This window comes from Athene noctua, chromosome 1 (assembly GCF_965140245.1).
Source record: "Athene noctua chromosome 1, bAthNoc1.hap1.1, whole genome shotgun sequence".
In the NCBI taxonomy this organism is placed as follows: domain Eukaryota; kingdom Metazoa; phylum Chordata; class Aves; order Strigiformes; family Strigidae; genus Athene; species Athene noctua.
The window spans coordinates 75,216,792-75,240,544 of record NC_134037.1 but is presented as its reverse complement, the minus strand read 5'-3'; the positions used below and the strand labels follow the sequence as shown (position 1 = coordinate 75,240,544).

At 40.7% G+C, this 23,753-nt stretch overlaps 1 protein-coding gene across 1 annotated transcript; it reads left to right on the top strand.

Annotated features, from left to right (window-relative positions):
- Positions 1-1,219: 1,219 nt before the first annotated feature.
- RAB32 (RAB32, member RAS oncogene family) lies at positions 1,220-22,293 on the top strand. Its single transcript, XM_074896593.1, has 3 exons — positions 1,220-1,643; positions 17,994-18,271; positions 20,703-22,293. Exons 1-3 carry the CDS (start codon positions 1,415-1,417, stop codon positions 20,850-20,852), a joined length of 657 nt encoding a protein of 218 aa, XP_074752694.1. The 5' UTR covers positions 1,220-1,414; the 3' UTR covers positions 20,853-22,293.
- The last annotated feature ends 1,460 nt before the right edge of the window (positions 22,294-23,753 follow it).

The following is a 23,753-nucleotide window of genomic DNA, read 5'->3' as shown; positions in this document are numbered from 1 at the left end:
TTCAGGAATTTACATGATAGTTCAACAATACAGCACCAAGACAGTACCACTCAGCTGCACAACTCCATCCTCTCATTGCAAGGACTGATGCCTGGGGTTGGGTGATTTGGAGAGCATGTTAGCGAAGGCAGTTTCTTCCCCAACACTTACAATCTGCCACACACGGTACTACATGGTCCTAGGGCCAGGAAACTTGTTTTATGTTGGGTTCTAACAATGTGTCCGTTCGTTTACTGCTTCATCCAGTGAATTTTTCAAAACAACCACAGTGATTAAAAATATTTTACTGGATTAATTTAGGAACAGAAGGAAACCAAATGTGGTTGTCAGTGTTTGACAGGAATCCTGCAGATGAGGAGGTGATTTCACCCTCTGTTACCTGAGCCTTTTATGCATGACGGCCTGTGCTACGTCACTGCTGCTGCCTCCGCCCTCGGCCTGTTTGCACAGGTGAGCTCAGCACCCCCCTTCCCTGGAGCCCAGCACCCCCTTTCTCTGGGGTGTGGTTCCAGGCCTTATTGCAGGGCGTGCAGGTGCAGGGAGGCGGCTCTGGGTGCAAACACCCTGCTTTCACGGGGCCCTAAACTGGCTCCAGTTGGCAAAACAGCGAGCCCAGTAATGGAGAGGTGACTGGGGGTGCGAGTGCAGGTTACTGGAGCGCTCCTATCAGCAGACCCCCCGATAAACCCCCCTTTGCCCCGCGAACCTCTTGGCTTTGCCGAACAGGGGAGAAATCCTGAGTGTTTTCAGGGCAGGGGCGCTCCCGAGACTTTTACCGAGAGAAAACTTTGCTACGAGTGAAAGGGAGCAGAGGATGCCACCGGCAGGGAGGTGACACCTCCCCGGCGGGAGCCCCCTTTTAACGCTCAGCTCCCGTTACGGCCGGCGCCCCGTCCCGCTCCCCCCTGGGCGCTCCCCGGGGCACGGCCGACACGCCCGGGGGGTGCAGGACGGGGCACCGGTCCCCCGCCGCCGGCGGCTGCCCCACAACAGCCCATCCCGGCCGGGCGAGGAGCCGAGGAAGCTGCGGGGGTGCCCAGGGTCCCCTTCCCGCCGCCGCCACACCCCCACCCCTCCCGCTCCCGGTATCTCGCAGCGGCGGGGCGGGCCGGGTCCCTCCCTCTGCCCCTCCCCGCCGCCCTCCCCCGGGCTTTTATAAGGCCGCGGAGTTTCCGCGTCCTGTGACTGCAGTCAGGTGGTTGCGGGGTTCCCCCCCCGCTGCCTCCCTCCGTCTATCGCGCTCCCTCTTCCCTCCCCGCCCGGCGTGGGCCGGCCCAGCGGGAAACCGTCTGGGGAAAGTTGGAGGAAAGTTGTCTGCTGGGAAAGTTTGGAGGCGGGAGAGCCTCGGCCCCGGCCGTCCGGCCTCCCCGCGGCGTCCCGCCGGGCCCCGCAGCGCTCCGCGGGAGGGCCGAGCATGGCCGGCGGGGAAGGAGCGGGCTCCGGCGTGCCGGAGTGCCGGGAGCATCTCTTCAAGGTGCTGGTGATCGGGGAGCTGGGCGTGGGGAAAACCAGCATTATCAAGCGGTACGTGCACCAGCTCTTCTCCCAGCACTACCGGGCCACCATCGGGGTGGATTTTGCGCTCAAAGTCATCAACTGGGACAGCAAGACCCTGGTGCGGCTGCAGCTGTGGGATATTGCAGGTACGGGCCGGGGGCGGGCGTCTCTCTGCGGGGCGGGCAGAGGCCTGGGAACTCGGCTCTCCGGCCTCGGCGGAGGAAGCGTATTTCGACTGTCAAGTCCGCCTTTTGGTTTTTCTCCTTGCCCCTGTTACCTGCAGCCCTTCTTGTCTGCGTTTGAGGCGTAAGTAGAGGGAGGTCTCAACGTGGGAGCGAAGTTTCTGACTTTTTCCAGGCTGTGTGTGCTCCTGTTAGCTGATGTTGTTGGGGCTTTTGGCTTGGCCCAGGGTTTTACAGTGGTCCCCAAAGCTGCTTTGCTCTGCTTGCCGGCTCCCGGAGGGATCCTGCTCGTACTGCTCCTGACACGCCTGCCCAGGCACTTGTGGCATTGGTTCTGACTACTACTTAAATTCATTCGTGGTTATGGCTCTCTAAGACTATTAGAGGAAATAAATATGTTTTCCAAGTAAGTTATGTTTAGTAAGCACACTTTACAGCTTAAAGGTAGCTCAAATAGCTGAAATAGTCTGCTCAAACTTTGCTTGTTTGGAGCCACCTACTTAATTTAGAAGTATCTTGTGTCCCTGAAATGTGCAGTGAGGGAGTGGGGCTTGTGTTATGCTTAGTTCTATACACAAATCATGGGTTTGTGTATCAAAAAGGTACTTTGAGCACACAGAAGCAGAAAGACCAAGTTGACTTGTCCAAACTGCATGTCACTCCTTTCCTGTATATTATTCAAAACTGTTCTTTAACAGTTTTAAAGACCCCAACTGTATACCTGTCATGGCTAACTATGCTTATGCTGCAGTGTTAAATGCCACAGAACAAATTCTGGTTTGCTGTGGTCTCGTAAGAAGTCTGTCCTCTTAACTCCTTAATCATCTCAAGTTGGTACTGCATTTCTAGTTTTGTGTGCAGCCCAGGTATTAATGTGCAGCTCTCTTTCACATTCAGAATGTCTCCTTAGATATGAAAAAGTAGAATTATCTCAAATGCTGGTGTTTAAACTTAAGCTACTGGAAGAAACAGGGTAACAACTGGTAGTTGCTGTTTCCATGAACTCTTATCAAGTGGAAGCTCAGAAAAGCGGAAGCATAACATGTGGCTGCTGTAACCCTGTGACAGACCAGTGGTACATCAGCTTCTGGCCTTTCTGCTCTAAAGGTTATCTTAAACACTACAAATATGATTCCTCAAACTAAAAAGCCTGCTTCTTACTGCCATATGCTGAAACACTATAAATCTTTCTGCTGCTGGACTGCAGGGCAAAGTAAAATATTTTCTAATTGCTGTTTTGGAGAGCAAGTAAAGTTGGCAAACTTTTCTTCTGTTTGTGTTCCTTTTATGGATCAGATTTAACTTTCTGTAAATCAATTAACAGTATTGGTACAAGCTGCTACAATGCTCTCAATAGATTTTAGCAAGTGTGGGTTTCCAAAGATTAAAGAGGGGAGACTGTCAGTTATCATGGGGTTTGGCAGGCTGCCACGCTTGCGTTTAACTTCTCCTCAGCCCTTGGTTTCTGAGACTGCGTGCTTTGAAGAAATCTGTTTCAAGAGGCTAGGCAGGAACTTAACTAGCAACAAAGTTTGGGCAGAACTTATTTACATTATGGGAGGTCCTATCAATATGCCCATGCATTAATTTCAAGATCTAGAAGACAATATCTTTCAGTCTTGATTATAGTAATATATCTATAGATCTTATAGTATCTAGGACATTGCTAGGTGAAGACTGAGCTCCCTGGAAGCTTCTGCTAATATTGCTGATAGATTGAACAATTAAAATTTTTCCTGTCACTGAAATATTTTTCCTATTTTACAATGTGGTGTATTCCATATGTAACTCCTGACTAACCTTTCCCTAGCAAAAATGGAAGATACAACTGTTTTGCAATTTGCACTCCAAACTCTAATGTCTAATCTGGTAGTTTAAGCGATTCTGTTTCCAAGGGGCTAGGGGTCCTTCCTAAATAGAGAAGACGACCAAGAAGAGAAGCAGTCTGACTCTGAGGGTATTTTTGACTGGGCTATGCTTAGCTAGTGTGGGAGTAGAACTTCAGACTGCTATAGAATTTAACATCTCAGTTAAGTGTTAATCATTAAAATAAAAGAGATTTTAGTGTCCATAAGGGTGTCATGGTCTCAAAACTGCTGAAGTCCTTGACCTGGGAATGCGTTCTGCAGCTGTCTATTACTATATCCACAAGTATTTCTAAATACCTGAGGATCTTAACAGGTTTATGTAGAGACTATTAGAGAATCAGGTTGAAGCTGGCTCCTATATAATCATCGCACATATTCCCTAAAGCATTTTACTGAAGTGTGTAACAAAGTATCTGAGCATGTGATAGTCATTCCCTTTTAACTCATCAGCCCAACTGTCTTCTGGCTTTCAGCAGCTCATGTAGATAATTTTGTCTGCTGGTGTGTGCAGACAAACAGCTTTAGATCTCTTGGAGAGTTCTAAATCTTATGGTAATGTTACATGTGACTTCCCTGCTGGTATTCTGAATTGATTATAATGCATTTTAAAAGGCTTCTGAATTGAAGTCTAACCCTTAAGCATAGTAAGGCGTGTTGTTTTTCACTAGATCAAAGCTTGTACTTACTTCATCATAAAAAGCTTTCCTCAAAGATCTGAGTGCTGCAGTCTAAGATTCTGTACCCAAGTCAGTTATAAGAACTAATCATGTAGTTCAGTCATCAGCTAAAGATTCAGATACTGTGCTGACTTTGGTGTGATGCAGCCAAAATGATGAATGGTGCGCTGTGTATTGCAAAGTAGCAGGTTCCTGAGTGACTTCAATTTCTTGTGCTAGTTGAGGTTTTTTAGTGATTAGATAATTCGATTGACTAGAGCATGACAGCCTATGCTTTTTTTTGTGGTGAAAATAACCTTCATGTTATAAGGTACAAAGTAATGTAAACTGCAACAGAATCAAAGGGGAAGGAAGAAGGGTACTACTGTGCCTAAACTTGTGTATTCCAGAAATACTCAGACTATTTAACTTTTAGGCACAGGTTGTAGCTTCTTGAATAATGGAGATGGAAAAAGTTTGGTAGTAAAACTGATCAGTCACTGTCAAATTATCTCAGTTGCAGCATGAAGTATTCTGAAAGAAACTGAACAGATTACATGCATGTTCATACAGGAGCAAAACTTCTAAACCTTAGCTGCCCTTAGGCATCACTCTTGTTTTTTATCTTGACATGTGGAGTTATGATAAATAGCTCTTTCTGGATAAATTCTGAAAGTGTCAGAACCAGGTTAACCCCCTTGATCAAAGGACATAAATAATTGGCAAAATAAATAGGAGAAAGGTGTGAATCACTGCGGTAAAGAGATATGGAAATGCTTCTAAAGTCTAATTCAATATTCTAGAGATTATTACTTGACAAGCATGCTGTTTTAGTGAGTATACTGCACTGACCACAATGTAGTGTGGGAGATGAATATAGCATATTGATGAAACTCGGTCAAATTGATTATCACTCACATCAGCCTGTATGAACATGCAACTTGCTGAAGGGCAGGGGTGGTAAAAGTCATAGATGACCACTTGAGCTTGGCTTCTCCTGAAGAATGTCACTAATGACAAATGGTAGACAAATTTGGTTTTAAAGCTTTGAGTGATTCTCAATTAACTTTGTAATAGCACCCTTCTCAGTACTGTGTTAGAATTTTTTGTATGTTAGCATATTTATGTACATGGAACATAACTGTCTACTATTGTGTATTTTGGTGGCTGAGTTTCAAAGGCATTCAGGCTGTTTTGGTGTGTGAGATGGTATACTTCCATGTGAAAAACCTTATAGTTTTAAGCAGCAGTATGTTTCAGTTTTTCCTCAGTCAGCATTTGTGCTTCTGACATGTCAGAAGACTGCCAAGTTGCTTCTGTGTACTGGGTCATTAACATGTTTCTTGCATTATGGAGTGATTTTATTCTTCTTAAATAAGGTCTTAACTAAGCCTTAAGTTCATGCATCCCTGAAAGTCTCTAGGGCCAGTCAGAAAAATTTCTCCATTTCTTCTACATATGTGCTGTGCCATGGAGGAATGTACTTCAATTGCTTTTCAGAGGAGTCTCTTCTAAGTGTGGAGAGCTTAGAGTCTCTTAAGGTAGTCAAGGTATTCTTGTAACAACTTGTCCTTACCCACAACATGTTTTGAAGCTCATTGTAGGGATTAAAACAGCAACTCCTGCAAAGAAACTGTGGAAAAAAAACCCTGCTTAGCTGTGTGCCTAGTGCAAGTGAGCATAGGGTGGTGGCAAGGCAATCTAGGCATAACCTGTCCCCCTGTGATTTCCCCCCCCCCCGTTACAAATGAGTGAAAAACATGCACATAAACTACATCAGAAATGAATGCAGAACCTGGAGCTTAGAGCTTTTTCAGAAACTGGTCAGTTATCTGAGGCTATTTCCTAGTTCATATGGTGATGGAGGTTCCAGCAGCAGCTGCCTTCATGTAGAGGTGGAAGCTGAGGCAGGTCAGAAGACTTCCAGTCGTGGTTGGAGAACCTTTTATGTGATTGTCTCCAGACTGATCAAAAGGATTTGAAAGACCTGTGACTGATTTCTGAATGCTTCCTCCTCACACATTTAAGTATAAATCTCATGTGAGGAAAAATGACTTAAGGATGATGTTGGCTGGAAACATGCAAGACTAGCTAGTAAGTTTGAGGAGGGGGAAGTAGAAAGCCTGCTCATGCTGAGAGGTTTTGAACACTGTCTTAGAAGTAGTAGAGGCAAGAAACAGAACTGAAGGTGTACTGTATTTCCTTTTAGAACCTATCCCTCTGGGAAATCTTGCATGAGTGTCCTTTCTTGTGACTCTTTTGGGACAGCTGAATTAGAGTAATGAGCTTTGCTGAGAACGGCTTGCTGTGCTTGGAGCTTTACAGCAAAGTATCCAAATAACTGCTAATGTATTAAACTTCTTTTTTTTTTTTTGATGTGTCTCCAGCCTTCAGACATCTGAATACAGACTCTGAATTTCAACATGCATTCTTTTTTGGAATTCTCCTGTTTAACTTTTTATGAAATGTTATCAAGTAAGGTATGGTTATTGGTCTTGCTGATGAAGCAATTTCTTTGCCTTACCTGTACTGAATAATTCATACTGAAGGTTCTTGTGCTTAGGACTACATTATATAGCAATTTGAAGTACTATATATGTTATCTTGAACTAAACTTAAAGCCTGTGTGTTGATGGAATTCCATAAGTATATTGGAAATACTGTCTTGAAGCTGGTGTAAGGCAGTTTAGTATGGCTAATTTTGATTATGCAAGACACAACTGTTCAGTCAATTTTCAGTTAAATGGTAGAATTGAAACAGATGTTCTTTGAGTGTCTTGGACATAAGCTTATAATTTCTCCATAAGCTTTTCTAGGTGTTCTACAAGAAGTGGAGTTAAAGATGTGCTCTTAGAAGACCACCTGATCTAGTACAGGCTTTAAAGAAAGCTTGCTGTATTGATCTTGCAGGTACTCTTAACTCCTGTCAACAATGGAAATGCACTTAGTGCTTGAGTTTCTAATCACTATGGAATAGATGGTGCTTTGGCCTTATTTTCAAACTGCTGAGGTTCATATCACACAGCAGTTGCTCAGGAGCTTTATGCTTTGTGCAAGTTTACAAGGAAAATGTTTCCCTAGCACTCTGATATAGGTAATAAAGGGTGGATGGGTTCATCAGATGGATGGGGGGAAGCTACCTTAAAGGGAAACAGTCCCTAAGTTTTTATGTTCAGTACAGCAGACAGGAGGAAGAAATAGTATATCTCGTACAACATAACTAATTTTTGTGTCAGTTTATAAAACAAACTAGAAATCTTTGCAGAAATTATCAACTTGCATTGATTATAAGATTATTTTTTTTGAGGCGAGTATTGGCTAAATTCTTGCCCTTAATGTAATACTGACTCAAGGAGTCAGAAATTAAGCTGGTTTGACAAGTGCATTACCCTTCAGAGACAAACTCCTGTAAACAATATTAAATACACACTTTTCTCTTAATGCATGGAGTGTACGTGAATGTAAATTGACCTTTATCAGCTCTCCTTGCATCAGTGTTGCAGCTTTAGTCTTGGTGTCTTCATCTTATTTACATCTCCAATTTGCCTCTTACCAGTTTGGTTTTCTTTATATGCACATTAGGACAGGGTGTCACTGAAGTGCATGTACACAAGTACAATTTGAGTTGGCAAGTGCTGTAAAAGGGCTGTTCTCAACTGATTATTTTCTTTCCTGCATTTCATAAGATGGGTAATCTTAGCTGCCTGGTTCCAAAAAAGGCTTCAGCATGGTGTATAAAATAAGATTCTTCCCTTCAGTAGTGAGCAAGGCCACTGGGATTCAGCCTCACAGCTGTTGGAAATACCTCTCTTGAACTCCAGTGGTAACCAATGCCTTGCTTTTGGCAATCTGTTGCCTCCAAATACTCACTTCAGAAGTTCTGAATTGTGATATGCCACGTCAGAAAGAAATGATTTGCAGTTAAGGAATTTCTATTTATATTTTCACATGAAAGCATAGGAATAATTCTAGTGAAATTCCTGCAAGTGTTAAAGCTAGCATGACCAGCCATAAGCAGTGACTACAGAGCATAGCATGCTTCTCAGGTTACCTGTGGTAGAGCATTAGATGTTCAAGATTCTCCTCTGGCTGTGGAGACACAGAACAAAGGTAGATGGGGCAGTAAGATTATGCTTTGAAAAATGATGAGATTTCAGGGGTTTGTAGAGTTTATTGGGAGATAAGTATCTTGACTCTGTCTAGGGAAAGCATAGCAAACTTTCAGTAGCAGTGGCTTCTAGATTAGCAGCAAATGAAAAACAGTATTCCTTATTGTATTGATTTTAGCAGCTTTTCATATAATAGATGAAAAAGCCTCTGAGTTACTACAAACAGCTTAAGGGAACTTGTTCTTTAAATGCTTCCAGGCTAGAGTGCTGGGTAGAGCAAAGTGGCAGCTATTTGATACAAAATTCCAATCACGCACAATGTGTCATGACACATTGACCATTTTGGAGATTAACATTTTTTCAGTCTCGTGATAAAGTTGTTCTTGAGACAAACTAACTTTAGACTTGTTCTTCTGTGTTCTGTGAAATGCTGTAGTGCCATGTAGCATCGCTGTTAAGTACAGCATACAGCTCTGGCTGCATGGCAGCAAACCAAAGGAGGTGGATTAGAGAGTGTCAGACATGAAATAGCTTAACTCTGGCAGATTACTTGTTTGGGTAAATCTAGTTTAAAGCAAGGTAGGAAGTACCAGTTCATGCTGTTGCTGGCACTAAGTGGACTGTGTCAACTTTTTCTAAATACTAATGCAACAGGAGTTTTTCCATACATGCTGCATTTGTCAGCTAGTTAGAAATCATTTAGCTTGGTTGAAGTCTACTTTTCTGGGCAGGAAGTGTAGTGCTTAGTCATGGGCTTCCTCTCTTGTTAATCTTCTGTTTAGCAAAGATGCAAGCAAAACAGGTTAAACTTTTAGACAAACATGACTGTCATAATTTTACATACAATACATTTGGTGCTGGACAAAGCCTGTTGAACTGTAAGTGCAAGGTATTACCTCTAAACTTCTTAGAGACAAGATAGTAAGTTGGTAAAATAAATTTTGTCAATCATAAATCACTAGATTAGCCCAAGGCTATGGGCAGTGATAAAGTGTATCAGTCTTTCTGTAAAATTCCCTGAGAGAGCTGTGCAATGTTTGAGGAAGGCTTTCTGTCTTTGTGAAAGAGAATGGTGTGCTTTTCCCATCTATTAGGATGGTAGATGTGGTCAGCATTCCTGATGGAAATCAGATGTCTAACTTCTGAGCAGTTGTACAATACCTCAGTGCTCTTGCTGTTTCACTGGTGGTGAACTGGACTGTGTTGCTTCAGAATAAAGTATAACAATGGCAAACAGAGTGGAAGGACTAGTCACTGATTTTGAAAGTAGCTAACAAATTATTAGGTTAGAAACTGGCTTTGTGCAATGAAACTTTAGAGCAAACTACTTCCTACTATTTCATTCTGAAATAGTGACTTCCAAGAACACGTGGAAACACTTTGTTATGTCCTAAACAATCAAAATACTCCTCCACCTGAACTGATATTCTTCAGTGACTTTTCAATAACTACAGAGTCTCTAATACATACTGTATATATCATGAATGTCAGGTCTCTGACACGGTTTCATTCAACAGAACTGATTCAATTGCACCCTGCAACTTTCTAATATAGACATAACCAGAGGACCAAAGGTTATCTCTTATGGTAAAGTGGGAGTCAGGTGAACAGAGATTAACTAGCTGATTACCTTTTCCCCTGAAGGCTGTTCTTCTGAAGGGCTTGGGACAGTTACTGTTAGGAAGAGGTCTGTCCAGTGGTCAGTTATCCTTCCCATACCACCCTTAGTAAGGAAGGACTCTAGCAATTCACTTAAAACCATCTGGGGCTGCTTTTGTCTGTTAGAAACTATAAGAACTGCAGATAGTGAAAGTGTTTCTAGTACTGCCTAATACAGGAAGATATAGTCTTGTAGTTCTTGCTTTTTAACCTCTTGGTGTTTGTCACCAGAACCACAAATACCAAATATTACTTCCACAATGGTAGAAAGTAAAAGTCAGGCTAAACGTGCCTTTATGCAACTCTTACAGGTTTCTAATACTTGCTAAAGCTGCTAGTATAGTTCTACACCTCTGTGGTTTAAACTCATGGCAACTTTTGCTTTTAATAGCTTAAATGGGTAAGTGAGGAGTGGAGAGCCATCTAGTACTGACAATCTGAGATTCTGTCTGCTGTCAATCTACTGCTGTTACCCCTGTGAAAAAGCAGGTAGACACACTTGAGCATGTCCTGTAATATTGATAGTGATTTGGTTAACCTACTTCTTGTTGAATAATAGATTCAATCTAATTGGGTAAGACAGTTCTGGGACAAGCTGTGCTGGTTTGGGGAGAGGGGGGAATGCTGTCAGCAGTGGTAGCTTGCCAGTAACATATTGATATATCTGACTAAAAGAGAACTTCAGTCAAGTCACCCCTGACCCTGGTAGTGATAACATGTACATTAGATATCTGGAGAACTGTGAGATGCATCCTCAGGGCAGTTCTGGATATTTGCTGTGTCGTGCCAAACATCCAGCTGAAGGAGCAACAGGCATTCAAAGTGTAGCCTCTTCTTGTCTGTAGCTCCTAAAGGGTGTAGGTGAGTTCCAAAAGTGACAGTGGTTCTAACTCAGTGAGAGGATTGGACTGCATGCCCAGCTGTTTTGGATGGTGCTTTAGCTTGAATCTGCTGCACTGAATGATGTGAACTTTACTAGGAGTTGGAATTGCAAATAAGAACCTGCTACTCAGATGATCCTTGATGTTAGTATGTGAAAGCCTGACCCTAGAAATTAAGGGAGCTGGGGAAAAATCTTTTGTAAAGCAGCACAACTGGAACAGAGCAAAGTGCTGTTAGGTTAGGCCTTCCCTTGGCAGAAGGAAGACTGAAAAAAGGGTTTTCACTTACTCTTGAATTGGGGTTTTTTATCTAGGTTGAATAAAAGCACAAATGTCTCATGGTCCTGGAAACTGTCTGAAACAATTAACTTGTAGACTTTGGCATTGAAGCTTAAATAGTGGCACTGTGCTTCCTCGCTGTGGCCAATAAAGTCAGAGTAGTTGGTAGCAAGGACCTAAAAGCCATGGTGTTGGCAGTCAAATTAGAGATAGTTTGACTGTCACTTAATGACCCTTCTGAGTCTGACCCTTGAGTTTTCGCATGATTAATTGACTATTAGTGGTCATGGTAAATAGTTGATCTGAGAACCCTTCTCACAATTGAAGGAGAATGTTTAAGTATTCCCAGACTACAACTGATTTATTACAACCATTCACTATAACTTAATAAATATTGTGTGATGCCTTAGTTCACTTCAGTGTCTAGTACCTGTTGATAGAAGAATAATAACTCAAACACTATCAGGATGCAACTTCTGTGTATTTGGAACCCACTCAATTTGATTCACTAGGTCTCTTGATCATTTTCTTCACTACTGCAGTATTGATGGATAGCTTTTTTGGCTTGGTTTTATAGATTAAACTTTCCTGTCTAATATATTCCTTCCTGCTGTGGAACTTAAACTGCCTTTTAAACTGGCTGAACTCTGAGTTTCAGTATTCTGAAGGACAATGTTGGCGAGAGCTGCTTGGCTTTATTCATACTGAGGAGTATTTGCTGGTTTTCAGACTCTTGACAACTCTGTATTATTGGGTCCAGGAAAAACTGCAAAACTTCATTGAAACGGTCTTCCAGTTAAGAGCAAACAACTTTGGAATAAAACTCTTCAGCTAGTTGTGCATTGACTTTGGGGTGACTGCAGTCTAGATTATACATGTATAGTTTAAGATTATTTGATGTGGAACTGCCAAACTTGTTAAAATCAAATTTTGAGCTCTGGCCACCCATTAAGCTGATTAGCCTGTCAAAGATGACTTGAACTCACATTATTTCAATGAAAGAAGCTATTTGTTCCATCATTCTTCCAGTTGTCAGGCTTTTATAACCCTTGGTCATCTTTCTCTTCCTCATTAATGATGCAATTTTTGGAGGATGACAGAACTGTTAGTCTCATCTGAAAGAGAAGAACTTTGAAAAACTTTGTCCAGTTGTCCATCAGCACTCCTGCTGAGATGTCAAGAGCTTAAAGGCAACTAAGACAACTCTGATTTGAGTTGTATGGCTTCAGATAAGACTCAGCTTAGATTTTTACAAGGTAAGGGAACTTGTTGGTATTGACAGAGGTAAACCAAAACTTGCCCTCATAGCTTCCCCAGCTATAGTTTTTTGCTTCTTCTGGATAGGCCATTTCACTATCCTTGAATAAGTTGTTGTTAGTTGATACAAGCTACATATTAAGACTTCTAGGTATGTTAAGTAGTCTGGGAGAAGGAACCCTGACAAACTCAGTATCATGCATATCCAGCAGTCATTTGTACATTTTAATTTGCTTTTTCTAGCTTCAATTCCTATCACATAGGAGTTCAGAGCAGAAATAATGGTAGAATTTTAGTGTCTACTGCTAAATAAAAGCAAGAACTGCCACAGTGATGAGTTGTACTGCTGTGATAAACTGGACACTTGTTTATTCCTTACACTGGTAAAGATTGCTGTAGAAACTCTTTAAAATGTACTTCAAGGCAAGGTTGGCACTGTCTGCAGCTTATGCTAATTTATCTTTTGCAGTGAAGGACAAAGATAAAGCTTCTAATGTCAGACCAGGCTATAACTTTTTTCATGTAGTTTTTAGCTTACAGTTTATCCCTCTTACAATGTAGATTGGGAAGCAAAAGTGGCTCCTAAGCTCTGACATTATGCAAGTATTTCACTTAACGTTGTTGCAATTACTGGAAAATATGGTGACAATGTGTACTGAGTCATTTAGATGTGAAAACTTTGTGGTTAGAGAATGCGTAACTTTGCATTGCATGCAGCCACTTCCATATCCTCAAACAAAAACCTCTGATCCCCATGACTGCCCATGTAGCTTAGCTCCTCATCTATAGGATATAGATATATATATATCATCTAAACCACAGAGAAAGTATACCTTTGTGGTACATCAGGTTTATGTCAAGGCACTAGACCCATCAGAATAATGAATCCTATTATGTCCTTTCCTTACTGCTGTAGGAAGCAAGTATTTATCTTCACGTTCCCTTCCTTCCATGGTTATATACACTGGAGATTTTAAGTCTAGTTTCTTCTAATCACTTTTAGCCTTCTTCCCCTCTGGGGTTATGATTCACTTTCTGCACTGCTCAACACTAGTCTTGCACATGGTGAAATGACTACAGCAAAAATTCTGCTATACATAGGAAAGGGAATGACAAATCCCCGGCTGAACTGAGCATGGCAAAAATTGAGTAATTTAGTTTTAATAACATGGAGAATTATGTTCAGACTTCAGACTTTTGAGGACTAGTGTATTCTACAGTTTGCTTCTGCGAGGTTTTTTTGCAAACAGAAAAAGCACTTGTAAAAAGCTTTGCCTGAAAGTCCTGTTAAATTTTCAAAAGGCTGTCTAGAATGCTCTGCATTCCCTACAAGAAGCTCTGTATGTGTGTTACCAGTAATAACAGGATTATAAAGAAAGTCTACTCCGTTTTCCTGCCTCATGCCATATACCTTCTCCCACAACAAAATTCTTACCTCTTAGGCAGGCCATGTATTGTTGCTTCTGTCTTCTTCCTATAGAATAAAAAAGATATATCCATTCTTATTAGGCCTCCAGACAGGACAGAAGAGCAGCTGTAAGCTAATATGCAGGTCAGGTTTATTGTTAGTGTATATGAGGTATTGTATAATTATATTATATATAATATTGTATATTGTTAGTTTCTAGAGGTAAAAGCAGCTCTGTGTAACAAACTGTTTTGGAGTATGGGCTACTTAAGAGAAGGGCAGCACTCAACTGGAGTGTATTTGACCTATGAAAAGACATTAATCTCTAATACTATAGTGCTGTTGAGCTTGTGTGTGTTTAGGGGTAAGGCATATCAAATCCTCCTAATGTAAAGATTAAATCTAATAAGATAAAAGCTTTGATATGTGTGCATCAGTTTGTCTACTTTTGCCCAAATTTAAATCACAAAAGAGTATGTATTATTTTTTTTAAATCTAAAATTCATACTGTAAGAGCAAAAATTTCAACTTCTATCAATAAAGCCAGCTAAAAATACTTGAATGAGCCCATGCTTTCTAAGTGACTGCTGTAGAGTACAAAGTAAAGTACAGTTCAGTGCAGGCTTACTTTCCTACCAGAACTGCTCTCTTCTCACACAAAAAAAGCTACTGTACAAAGCTAACATTGGCTTCTGCATTATTCCAGAGCTCCTGAATCTGCCAGTTAGCACAACCCCACTTGCAATGGCTTCTCCCCTAGTCAGGACCTAGTCAGGATTCAGCTAGACTGTGGTTCCACTACAAGACCATTGTTGCCTTTCTGGTATAGTCTATCTGGCAAGAGCCTGCATGGTATGAAGCTTCACATAGGCTGGGGGATATTGGGGCATGAGAAGTCACCAACATCAAACCAACTGCCAGGCAATCTTGGCTGATTCCAGTCAAAGCAGCTCTCCAGCTCATTATATATAAGACATGGGCCCAGGCTGGTGAAGTCTGACTACAGTAAGATGATGGGAATTCTTTTGGAAATGGAGCTGACAAACATATCTGAGTGGTCAGACTTCCTGGCCAAGGCCAGGCCCCCTGATATTTATTTAAGAAAAAGCATTTGGTGGTGGTTAGAACTCTTGCAAGTCTGGTTATGATATATATTTTGTAACTTGGTTTATTTTATTTAGAAGCTATATGTGATGCTCTACTATTTCAGTCTCTTTTGTACACCTTAAATGCCTTGTGTTATAAAGATTTCACCCAGGGTTATTGCTACAGGAGGCTACTATGGCCTTCTTGCTAACTATTCTTCAAAACTTTTTTGGGTGGGAGGACAGTAGACAGGAAGGAATTCAGTCAATGGTCATAGCCATGTCTACCTAGAGCATGCATAGCTATCTGAGAAATAACTGCCTGATAACCTTTTCTGCAATTTCCAAATAACTTAGTTTTCATATATAGTGATTATGCTGTCTCTACTCCTTGCTGGTAACAGTCTAGCAATGCTTTCTGCAACTAACCAATACAACTTAATTTTATTATGTAAATATCCATCAGGTATTTGGAAAAAACTTACAGCCTTAATTAAAAATACTGAAATCCCCACAGATCTCCAGCAATTGAATAGAGGGGACTAATGGAACTGTTCCCCTCACTACTTTGGATTCATGTGCAGTCTCATGTAAATAACAGCAAGTGGCATTTACTTCTAGACTGGTTTTGGGGCCAAGATGAAGAAATCTTTCTGTAGAAGACTGAGGTTGCTACAGAGTACTGTAGACCTTGAGATTACACTGTTTTGTGGGCCTGTCCCTATGTGAAGGGCTATACTGCCTGAACTGGAGATAAGACTTGGTGCTTTAGCACAGTCAGAGGCATTTCTGTATAAGATGGTGAGACTGGCTAAACAAAAGGCAAAGCTGAGGAGCTCCTTACAGCTTGTGTGGTGGTGTATGCAGTGACTGGCTTAATATAACTGAATTTGACCCTGTGGAGCTCCTTTTTTAAATTACAAAACCCCCAAATCCTCACAATTTAAGGATAAACCTTCTTTAGATGTGACACAATTGATCCATAGAAGTAATAAAAGACTTCTGGCCAAACTTTTTCCTAAGTGGTATTTGATTCATGAAGAGAGTGGGCATGTGGTATGACAATCTGTAGTCACTGAGATGCAGGCTTGGTGCCTGCCTTGTTGGCCTTAAAGTCCCTGGCATAAATGCTGCTTCAAAACTTGAGCTTTGAATATGGAGGAAAGAGCTTTTCTCTTGGATGGTCATTGTTCTCACACAGGGGATAATAAGCTGGTAGTGAAGAAATTCATGTGTGACTTCCACCCCTCAGAATATGCTGGCTAGTGATGCTGTTTTATGCAGTATTATACTTTAAAGTTGAACAGCCAGAAATCAAGTCAGCTTTATAGTTCTCTGGAACTTCACTGTAGCTGCTGCTGCTTTCAGGCAATTCTAACAGCTGCTTTTCTGAAAATGTCTATAGGGAATGAATTAATCAGTACACGGAAGTACTGACATTAAAATGAAGCAATTGAGCTAGAAAAGCATGTTTTTGAACAGAATCCCTGTCAAGTTCCTTTTACCTAATGAATTTCTGGCTCTTTCTGAGAAGATAATACCCAGTTCTACTTGTAAATGTTTGTCCTTGCTAATCCAAGGTGGACTTGAATGTTTATAAACAGAGGACAACTGTTTCCAACTGAAATTCTTACTTTCTCTATTCTAACACTGCATATGCATTAAATGTTAACAGCTGAAGTGATGACACACTGTAAAAGTAAATTATAAAGTGCAGGGCCTGCTTTTCCCAATGAAGCCTTCTGAACAAAGCAGAAAGCTATTTTAGTAACAAGCAACATGACACTGGTAGGTGCACTGGAGTACAAACACAGCATGATGGTCTGATCTTCCAAACAGAGGAGCTGAACTGGCACTTCTACATTTCAAGATACAGACTAGAATAGCTGCTTAATAAAAAAGGCTTTTTTAGTTTACTATGCTTGCTAACCATTGGTTTTCCCTGGGAATTTTGTTGTGAATAATTGTACTTTAACTATTCTGATAATCTTGTTTCAAATCCTGGGATTGCTGTAGAACTCCTATAGTTGGAAATTATTGGACAGAAGGTCTTAGCCCTAGAAGGTAAAAGTTAAAGATAACAGGTTTATCTCAGTGTTAAACTCCTTTTCAGCTTGTCCCTAAGGAAAAATCAGTAATATAGGAGACTTCTTTAGAAGATGCTGTCATGGTTTAACTTGGCAGGCAGCTAAACACCATACAGCCACTCACTCATGCTCCTGCAGTGGGACAGGGAAGAGAATTAAGAAAGTAAAATTCATTACTTGAGATAAAGACTGTTTAATAGGACAGAAAAGGCAGGGGAAATATGAGTAATGATAAAATAATTAGAATATGCAAAACAAGTGAGACAATGCAGTTGCTCACCACCTGCTGACTGATGCCCAGCCAGTTCCTGAGCAGCGGCCCCTGTCCAGTTTTCCCCTAGTTTGTATACTAAGCCTGATGTCATGGTATGGAATATCCCTTTGGCCACCTGGGGTCAGCTGTCCTGGATGTGTCCTCCCCCAGCTTCTTGTGCTCCCCCCAGCTTACTCACTGGTGGGGTGAGAAGCTGAAAAGTCCTTGACTTAGTGTAAACACTGCTTAGCAACAACTAGAACATCAGTGTGTTATCAACATTATTCTTATCTTAAATCCAAAACATGGCACTGTACCAGCTACTAGGAAGAAAATTAACTCTATCCCAGCTGAAACAAGGACAGATGGTTTGAAGGCTCTTAGCCTTGGAGCTTGTAGAAACCCTTGTTGCTCACCCTTCAGAAGAAAGCTGAGTTTGCTTAAGTATCTTGCAGAAGCTCTTTTGAAGAATGATTTGTGTATAGCTGTGATGGTGTCTTTAGGCATTACTTCTCAAAGAACATTATTCAACAAATAAGTTTAAAAAAATCAGTGATAGTTGAGATTGTAAAATGCTTTTAACATCCTAATTGTTGTGTATGATATACACAATGGCTGTTACAGTGAAATTACATATAGGATAGAAGAGGCAATGTTGTATGACCTAGGTGACTAGACCTGAATGACAAACTTTTTATGTACTAACCTGGTACAGAAGTCCATATACATTGCCTACTAAAATAATATACTCTCTCACTGTCCTCTCTTTCAGGCCAGGAGCGCTTTGGAAATATGACCAGAGTATACTACAAAGAGGCAGTTGGTGCTTTTGTGGTCTTTGATGTCACAAGAGGCTCCACTTTTGAGGCTGTTTCAAAATGGAAGCATGATTTGGACAGTAAAGTACTACTTCCCAATGGCAACCCCATCCCTGCTGTTCTTCTTGCAAACAAGTGTGACCAGAAGAAGGATGGCAGCCAGAATCCCTCTCAAATGGACCAGTTCTGCAGAGAAGGTGGCTTTGTTGGATGGTTTGAAACCTCTGCCAAGGTGAGCATAAAGAAGAAACATGTTTTAACTCTTCTAAGTATTGGCATAAGAATGGATGAATATAGTCATGTGGGGAATAAAATTATCAAGTATAGGAAATGATAGTCAAGTCTCTAGTGTATAGCAAAATTGGGAAGTGGTGTGCAGGCTAGCTCACTCCCGAGAGACTTGCAGCATAGGTGGTTTAGACTAGAACTGCAGCTTAAATTTGGAGAACCTTGAAACTAACTGGAAACCTTGATTAACTGAGTTTGTTTTTTTCATCTTGCATGCATCAGGATCAGAGTAATTCTTTAGGTGTTAATACTCCTAAATGCTGACCAAACTATCCAAAAGATACAAGTAGTCTTTAGGAGCAGGTTTTTAAATTGCAGTTTGTCTTCACTGTTGCAACTAGGATGTGGTAAGACTCTAAAAGTGAACAAGCTATTTGCCCACTTGTTACTACCTGCCCAGATGATAATGTCACTAAAGCACTTTTCTATTTTATCAGGCAGTGTCAAGACTGAACTGAAGAAAAACAAATTGTTCTGTATAGTAACAAGACAGACAGATGCTTTATTCAAACAGATAACTTTGAGTAACTTCATATATTGTACTTCTAGTCTACAGACTTGGTCAACATACAGATAAGCTTGTGGTTGCAAGTGAAATTCAGCAGTTCCTTAAAATTCAATTGATTCTTAAATGAAAGGTCCCTCTAGATGAAGACAATGTGGTTGACAGACCAAATTACTGGTCTGGCTCAACTACTTTATATGGTAAGCTAAACCTCAAGGTCCCTCTTTTCCCTTGGTTTGTCTACTTCCTTTAACTGCTGATGATGAACTGGCACAAAATTATGCTTAGACAACCCATTTAAAGAAAAAAGTCTGTAAGAGAAATATAAGAAATAAAGTAACAAGCTTCTGCCTGATCACTTTAAGGAAGAAGGGTACACAGAGACAGGAGTCAGTTACATTAGTTAATTGTTTGTATTTGAACAAATAGTTCCCAAACCCACCCTTCTGTTACTGAACCCCTCACATTTTAAGACTCTTTATACTCAAAAAAACTGCCAAGACTCTGCTTTGTGTTATGTCTTCCCTGAAGTTTTACCTGCCTGTAACACTGCTATATATAAATTTCAATGTGAGTTAAAAATACATGTAAGTAACATTGGAATAAAACCTAACGTTTATTCCACTAATGTGGAAGTGTAGTGACAGCTTACATTTTAGTTGGTATTTAAGACATGACAATGTGAAACAAGGTTCTTGGTGCAGGAAAGTCCAGACAGTATTAGTCCTAGTTCAGTTATTGACTTGTGTAGGACTCTGAAGAGGTGTAGTTAAAATAGCTTAGCAAAAATTCAGGACAGCTTTTTTGTTTTTTAAGCATAACAAATCAGTTTATGATTTTAAGTCCTGCTCACTTATATATCCTGATGATCTGGTTTTGCCTTTCTGCTGAAACTGATAGGTCAATCTTCAGTTTAGTCATCAGTAGTATAGGTCCCACTCCCTGTGGATTAGGGGGAATATTAAAGGCAAAAGAACTGCAGAGTATAAATACTCATAGAAATATCTTATGAACATCCTTACACTAAAATGAGGAGAATCCTCCTTCACTCTGGTTAGGGAAAAGTTCCTGTGTGCAAACTGCCAAAAGCAGTTTGTGGCTAACAGTCACAAGCTTGTAAAGTGCAGTCGTGATGGGTCAAATGTTCTCATGATCTCACCTTTCTTGTGTAGAGTTTAGATCTACAGTTAGAGGCAGAGTGTTCTGGCATGGTGTTTCCTTTGGAACCAAGGATGAGTAATTCCAAAAGTGGCAGCCCTGTGGTGAGTCAATAGGTGGATCAACCAGGTCAAAGGCCCCTTGGCACTGGCCAGCTTGACCCATCAGTAGCTGAGTTACCTAGAGATGTATTTCATCAGGGTATCCTGCATTCACATACATGCTTAAGATGGTGTGTAGGTACTTTTCAAAGCACGCACAAGAAATTGTAGAGTGGCTAGATGAGGCACCCTGATTTAGCTGGGGTTTTGAGGCTGAAAATGTCCTTTTACATAAATCAGTGCATCAGAAGCAGAGAAAGCCCCCAAAAGGTAGAACACTACCATGAACACTGTAATTGCCTATTATCTTTCCTGATGCAGAAATGCATTTTGGCATTGGCTGAGTATTCCAAATTCAGGTGACACTTTTACACCAACTTCCTCCAAGACTGGAGTCAAAGTATGCTATTTGTAATATGGGTGAATAAATTTGTCTCAAACATTTCTGGTAACTTTTTTAAAAAGCAAGTGTATGAGCAATGACCTGATGCATCGGAGCTGTTTGTGTCATGCTGATGAGACTGTAGAAGAGCTTTTGTATTTGGCCAGCTTCTAATAGGAATGTGTGACTGTTTCAAAATTACTGACTTCTTTGCTTTCAACATTTTTAGGACAACATCAACATAGATGAAGCTGCTCGATTCTTGGTGGAAAACATCCTTGCCAACTACAAAACCTTCCCTAATGAAGAGAATGATGTGGGGAAGCCAAAACTGGACCTAGACCCATTGAAAGCAGAGAGTAAATCACAATGCTGCTAATGCTATCACTGTTCAGTAAATGTGATGGGATGAGCAGCAAGACTGTTCCTTAAATCAAACTGCTGCTATGGTGCTGCGTTGTGACAATCCATATGGGGTGTCTGGTATTATCTGAATAGGTGATTCTTGTGGGTGTTTACATATTCTTGTTTAGCATGAAACTGAGTATCTTGTAAGTTACCACTCCACTTGCTTGAGTGACTACACCTAAATCTGATTAGTGTCTTCTTACTTGAGAACATAAGGAGGTAGTGTTTACACTCCTAAAAAGGAACAAAGACAACATTCAGTGTCTAGTTTGCTTCTAGGACATATGTTATATTCCAAATAGGACTCAGTCATCATGGTTTTAGCTGAACAGACACTTGCACCTTTAAGCTTTTCCTTTGTCACCAGTAATGTCCTACTTCAGCCTTCTTGCCTACATTCTTGTCCCTATTTATTATCCCCCACTATGAAGATCTGTCTCATTGCTAGTTCTCCTGGATCAAGACATCCCAGAAATCTTGAAGGGGTCAATGACAGATGGGAGGTATCTTTCTTAGTGTGTTCACTAGGACTGAGTGAAGTAGATGGCTTTTACCACTGAGTAAGAACAAGATGGGTAAATGGTACTTAACAGGGGAAAGGCATGGTTATAGAAATACTAACAAAAATGCATCTCTACCCACTTAAGGCAGAATATTTTCAGCTAATACTTTACATATGAAACACATTAATGAATGGAGTTGCTGGCACATAGTTATGGTAACCTTACCCATATGCACATCCAGAAATAAACATCCAGTAACTTCTTCAGGCACTAACACTGAAAACTTTACCAAGAGTGCAAAGTAAGTATCTCAGTCCTGTGATAATGAACTTGCTGTTTTTTCCTTCAGTCTTGAGATGGTTCTTAATGCCATGAGGAAGGAGAGAGGTCTTGAAGGAAATAGCTTAACTGGTTCTTGCTAGCCTATCAAACACCCCACCCCCTCACCCCCACCTCCTCAGCTCTATCTTCAATTTTAGAACAGTGGTGCACTCTTCTGATTACTTGGAGCTGGTGAACTGGTTTACCAGTTTGTAACTCTATACTGAGATGCCTATGTTTCCTTGTTATAACTCATATGTATTTTTGGCAGCAAATGAAGAACAAAAGGATTAGAGATTTCATGGTTCTTGAATATGTTCTGGAACTCTGGCTCTGCTTGGCTGAAAGGCTTTGAAGCACCTCTTTATTTTAAGGGTTTCTTCTGTCCTGGTACCTCATTGCTACTGACTTCAGAAGTCTTATCTTGCTTGGTTTGATGGTGCTGATGTTTAAGTAAACATCTCAGCATATGAAGTACATGCCAGATTGGATCTACTTTAATCTGTATTGAGATTTCCTAGGCTGTCTTTTTTTTTCTGGAGAGTAATGTACTTTTTAAAAGGCAAATAAATGTATTTGGGCATCTTATGTATGTTGTTGGTGTATGGTTTCGAGCAAAAGAATCTTCATATCATGTGTTCCACTCTATACACAAATGCTTTCACTGACATTTGAAAACAGCTTTATCTTCTGGTAGCTGCTGTGTTAAAGGCTTATTTTAAATTTCCATGATAAGGCTTGGCATAAGTTAAAATTTGGTTTAACTAGCTTAGGATAATAAGATAATACAGATGAAAGGTTTATTGGGAAGTGTTCTAAGCCAACATCCTTTTCCAAGCAAGGTCATACCAGGGTGCTTAGGCTTTCACATGGTCTGGTCTTAAACCTTCAACAATGGAGATTGTATGGCCCTGGGAAAGTTGTTTCAATGCTTGACTGTCCTCTGGTAGAAAGGTTCAGTCTAGATAAACTTCAACTTATGTCCATGCTATTTTATCCTCCTGCCATGCACCACTGTAAAGACTGTGTCTGTTAGGCTTGTGCAGATTTATTTGGCACTTAAAACTTGATTGTTACTTTTTTTTAAAGCCTCTAGCACTTCAGAAAGTAAGTTGCACCCCATCCATGTTACTTGCTGGCTCAAGTTGTTAACCTTTCTTTAGAACTTTAGAGCTTTAATAGATGGCTAACCTTCCTTCATTCTATTATACAAACTGCATTTTCATTCCTGTTCCTTGGAGGGAGCATTGCTGTGTTGGAGACTGGTGGAATAGTCAGGAAATCTGATCCAGCCAGAAGATGAAAACTACAAGACTGGCATTTTAGCCTGAGGAGAGGAATGGGAGCATGTCCCTGGTAGAGGAGAATGAGACTAGTTTCTGCAGAAATCTTTAGGTCAATTAAACTAGTCATGAAGCCCTATCCTAATTAACCCAAGAACTTTGATTTGGAAAATGCGGAAGTTTAAACAGACCCAAATTAACTTCAGGTTAATAAGCGAGTAAAAAGTGTCAAGCATAATTTGTTTTACATATACAGGATATATAGTAAAGTGATAATTCATCTCAATTACCAGAATGGAGGCCCCCTGCTATTTATGTCTTGAAATCTGAAATATGTCAAGCTTAAATGAGCAAGTACCTGACTTCCTAGTCCCTATATTTAAGGCACAGTTTTGAGATTAAAAACCTGAGTAAAAATCTGAATCATTGCCCTCAGTAAAATGCCTTTCCTGGCATGTTTCCATCAACTGATTTTGTAAATGGGATATAGTCTTCCTGGTTTGTAGTTGCACAGTATGTCGGTGAAGCTAATGCAAAGTCAACCTCCATTCATTTAAAAAGCTTAATGAGGCATTACAATTGCTGAGAAAACAAGGAGTTAGAGCAATTAGTGATCTTTCAGTATGGGATTTTCTAGGTGTATCTTAACTACAGAGGTAGAAAAATGAGCTCTTCCAAGCTCCAGAGTTTTGTTTGTTTAAACTTTGTCAGACCCATTGAGTTGTAATAGCATTCAGTCTCAAATTGAACAAATCCTTGTTCATC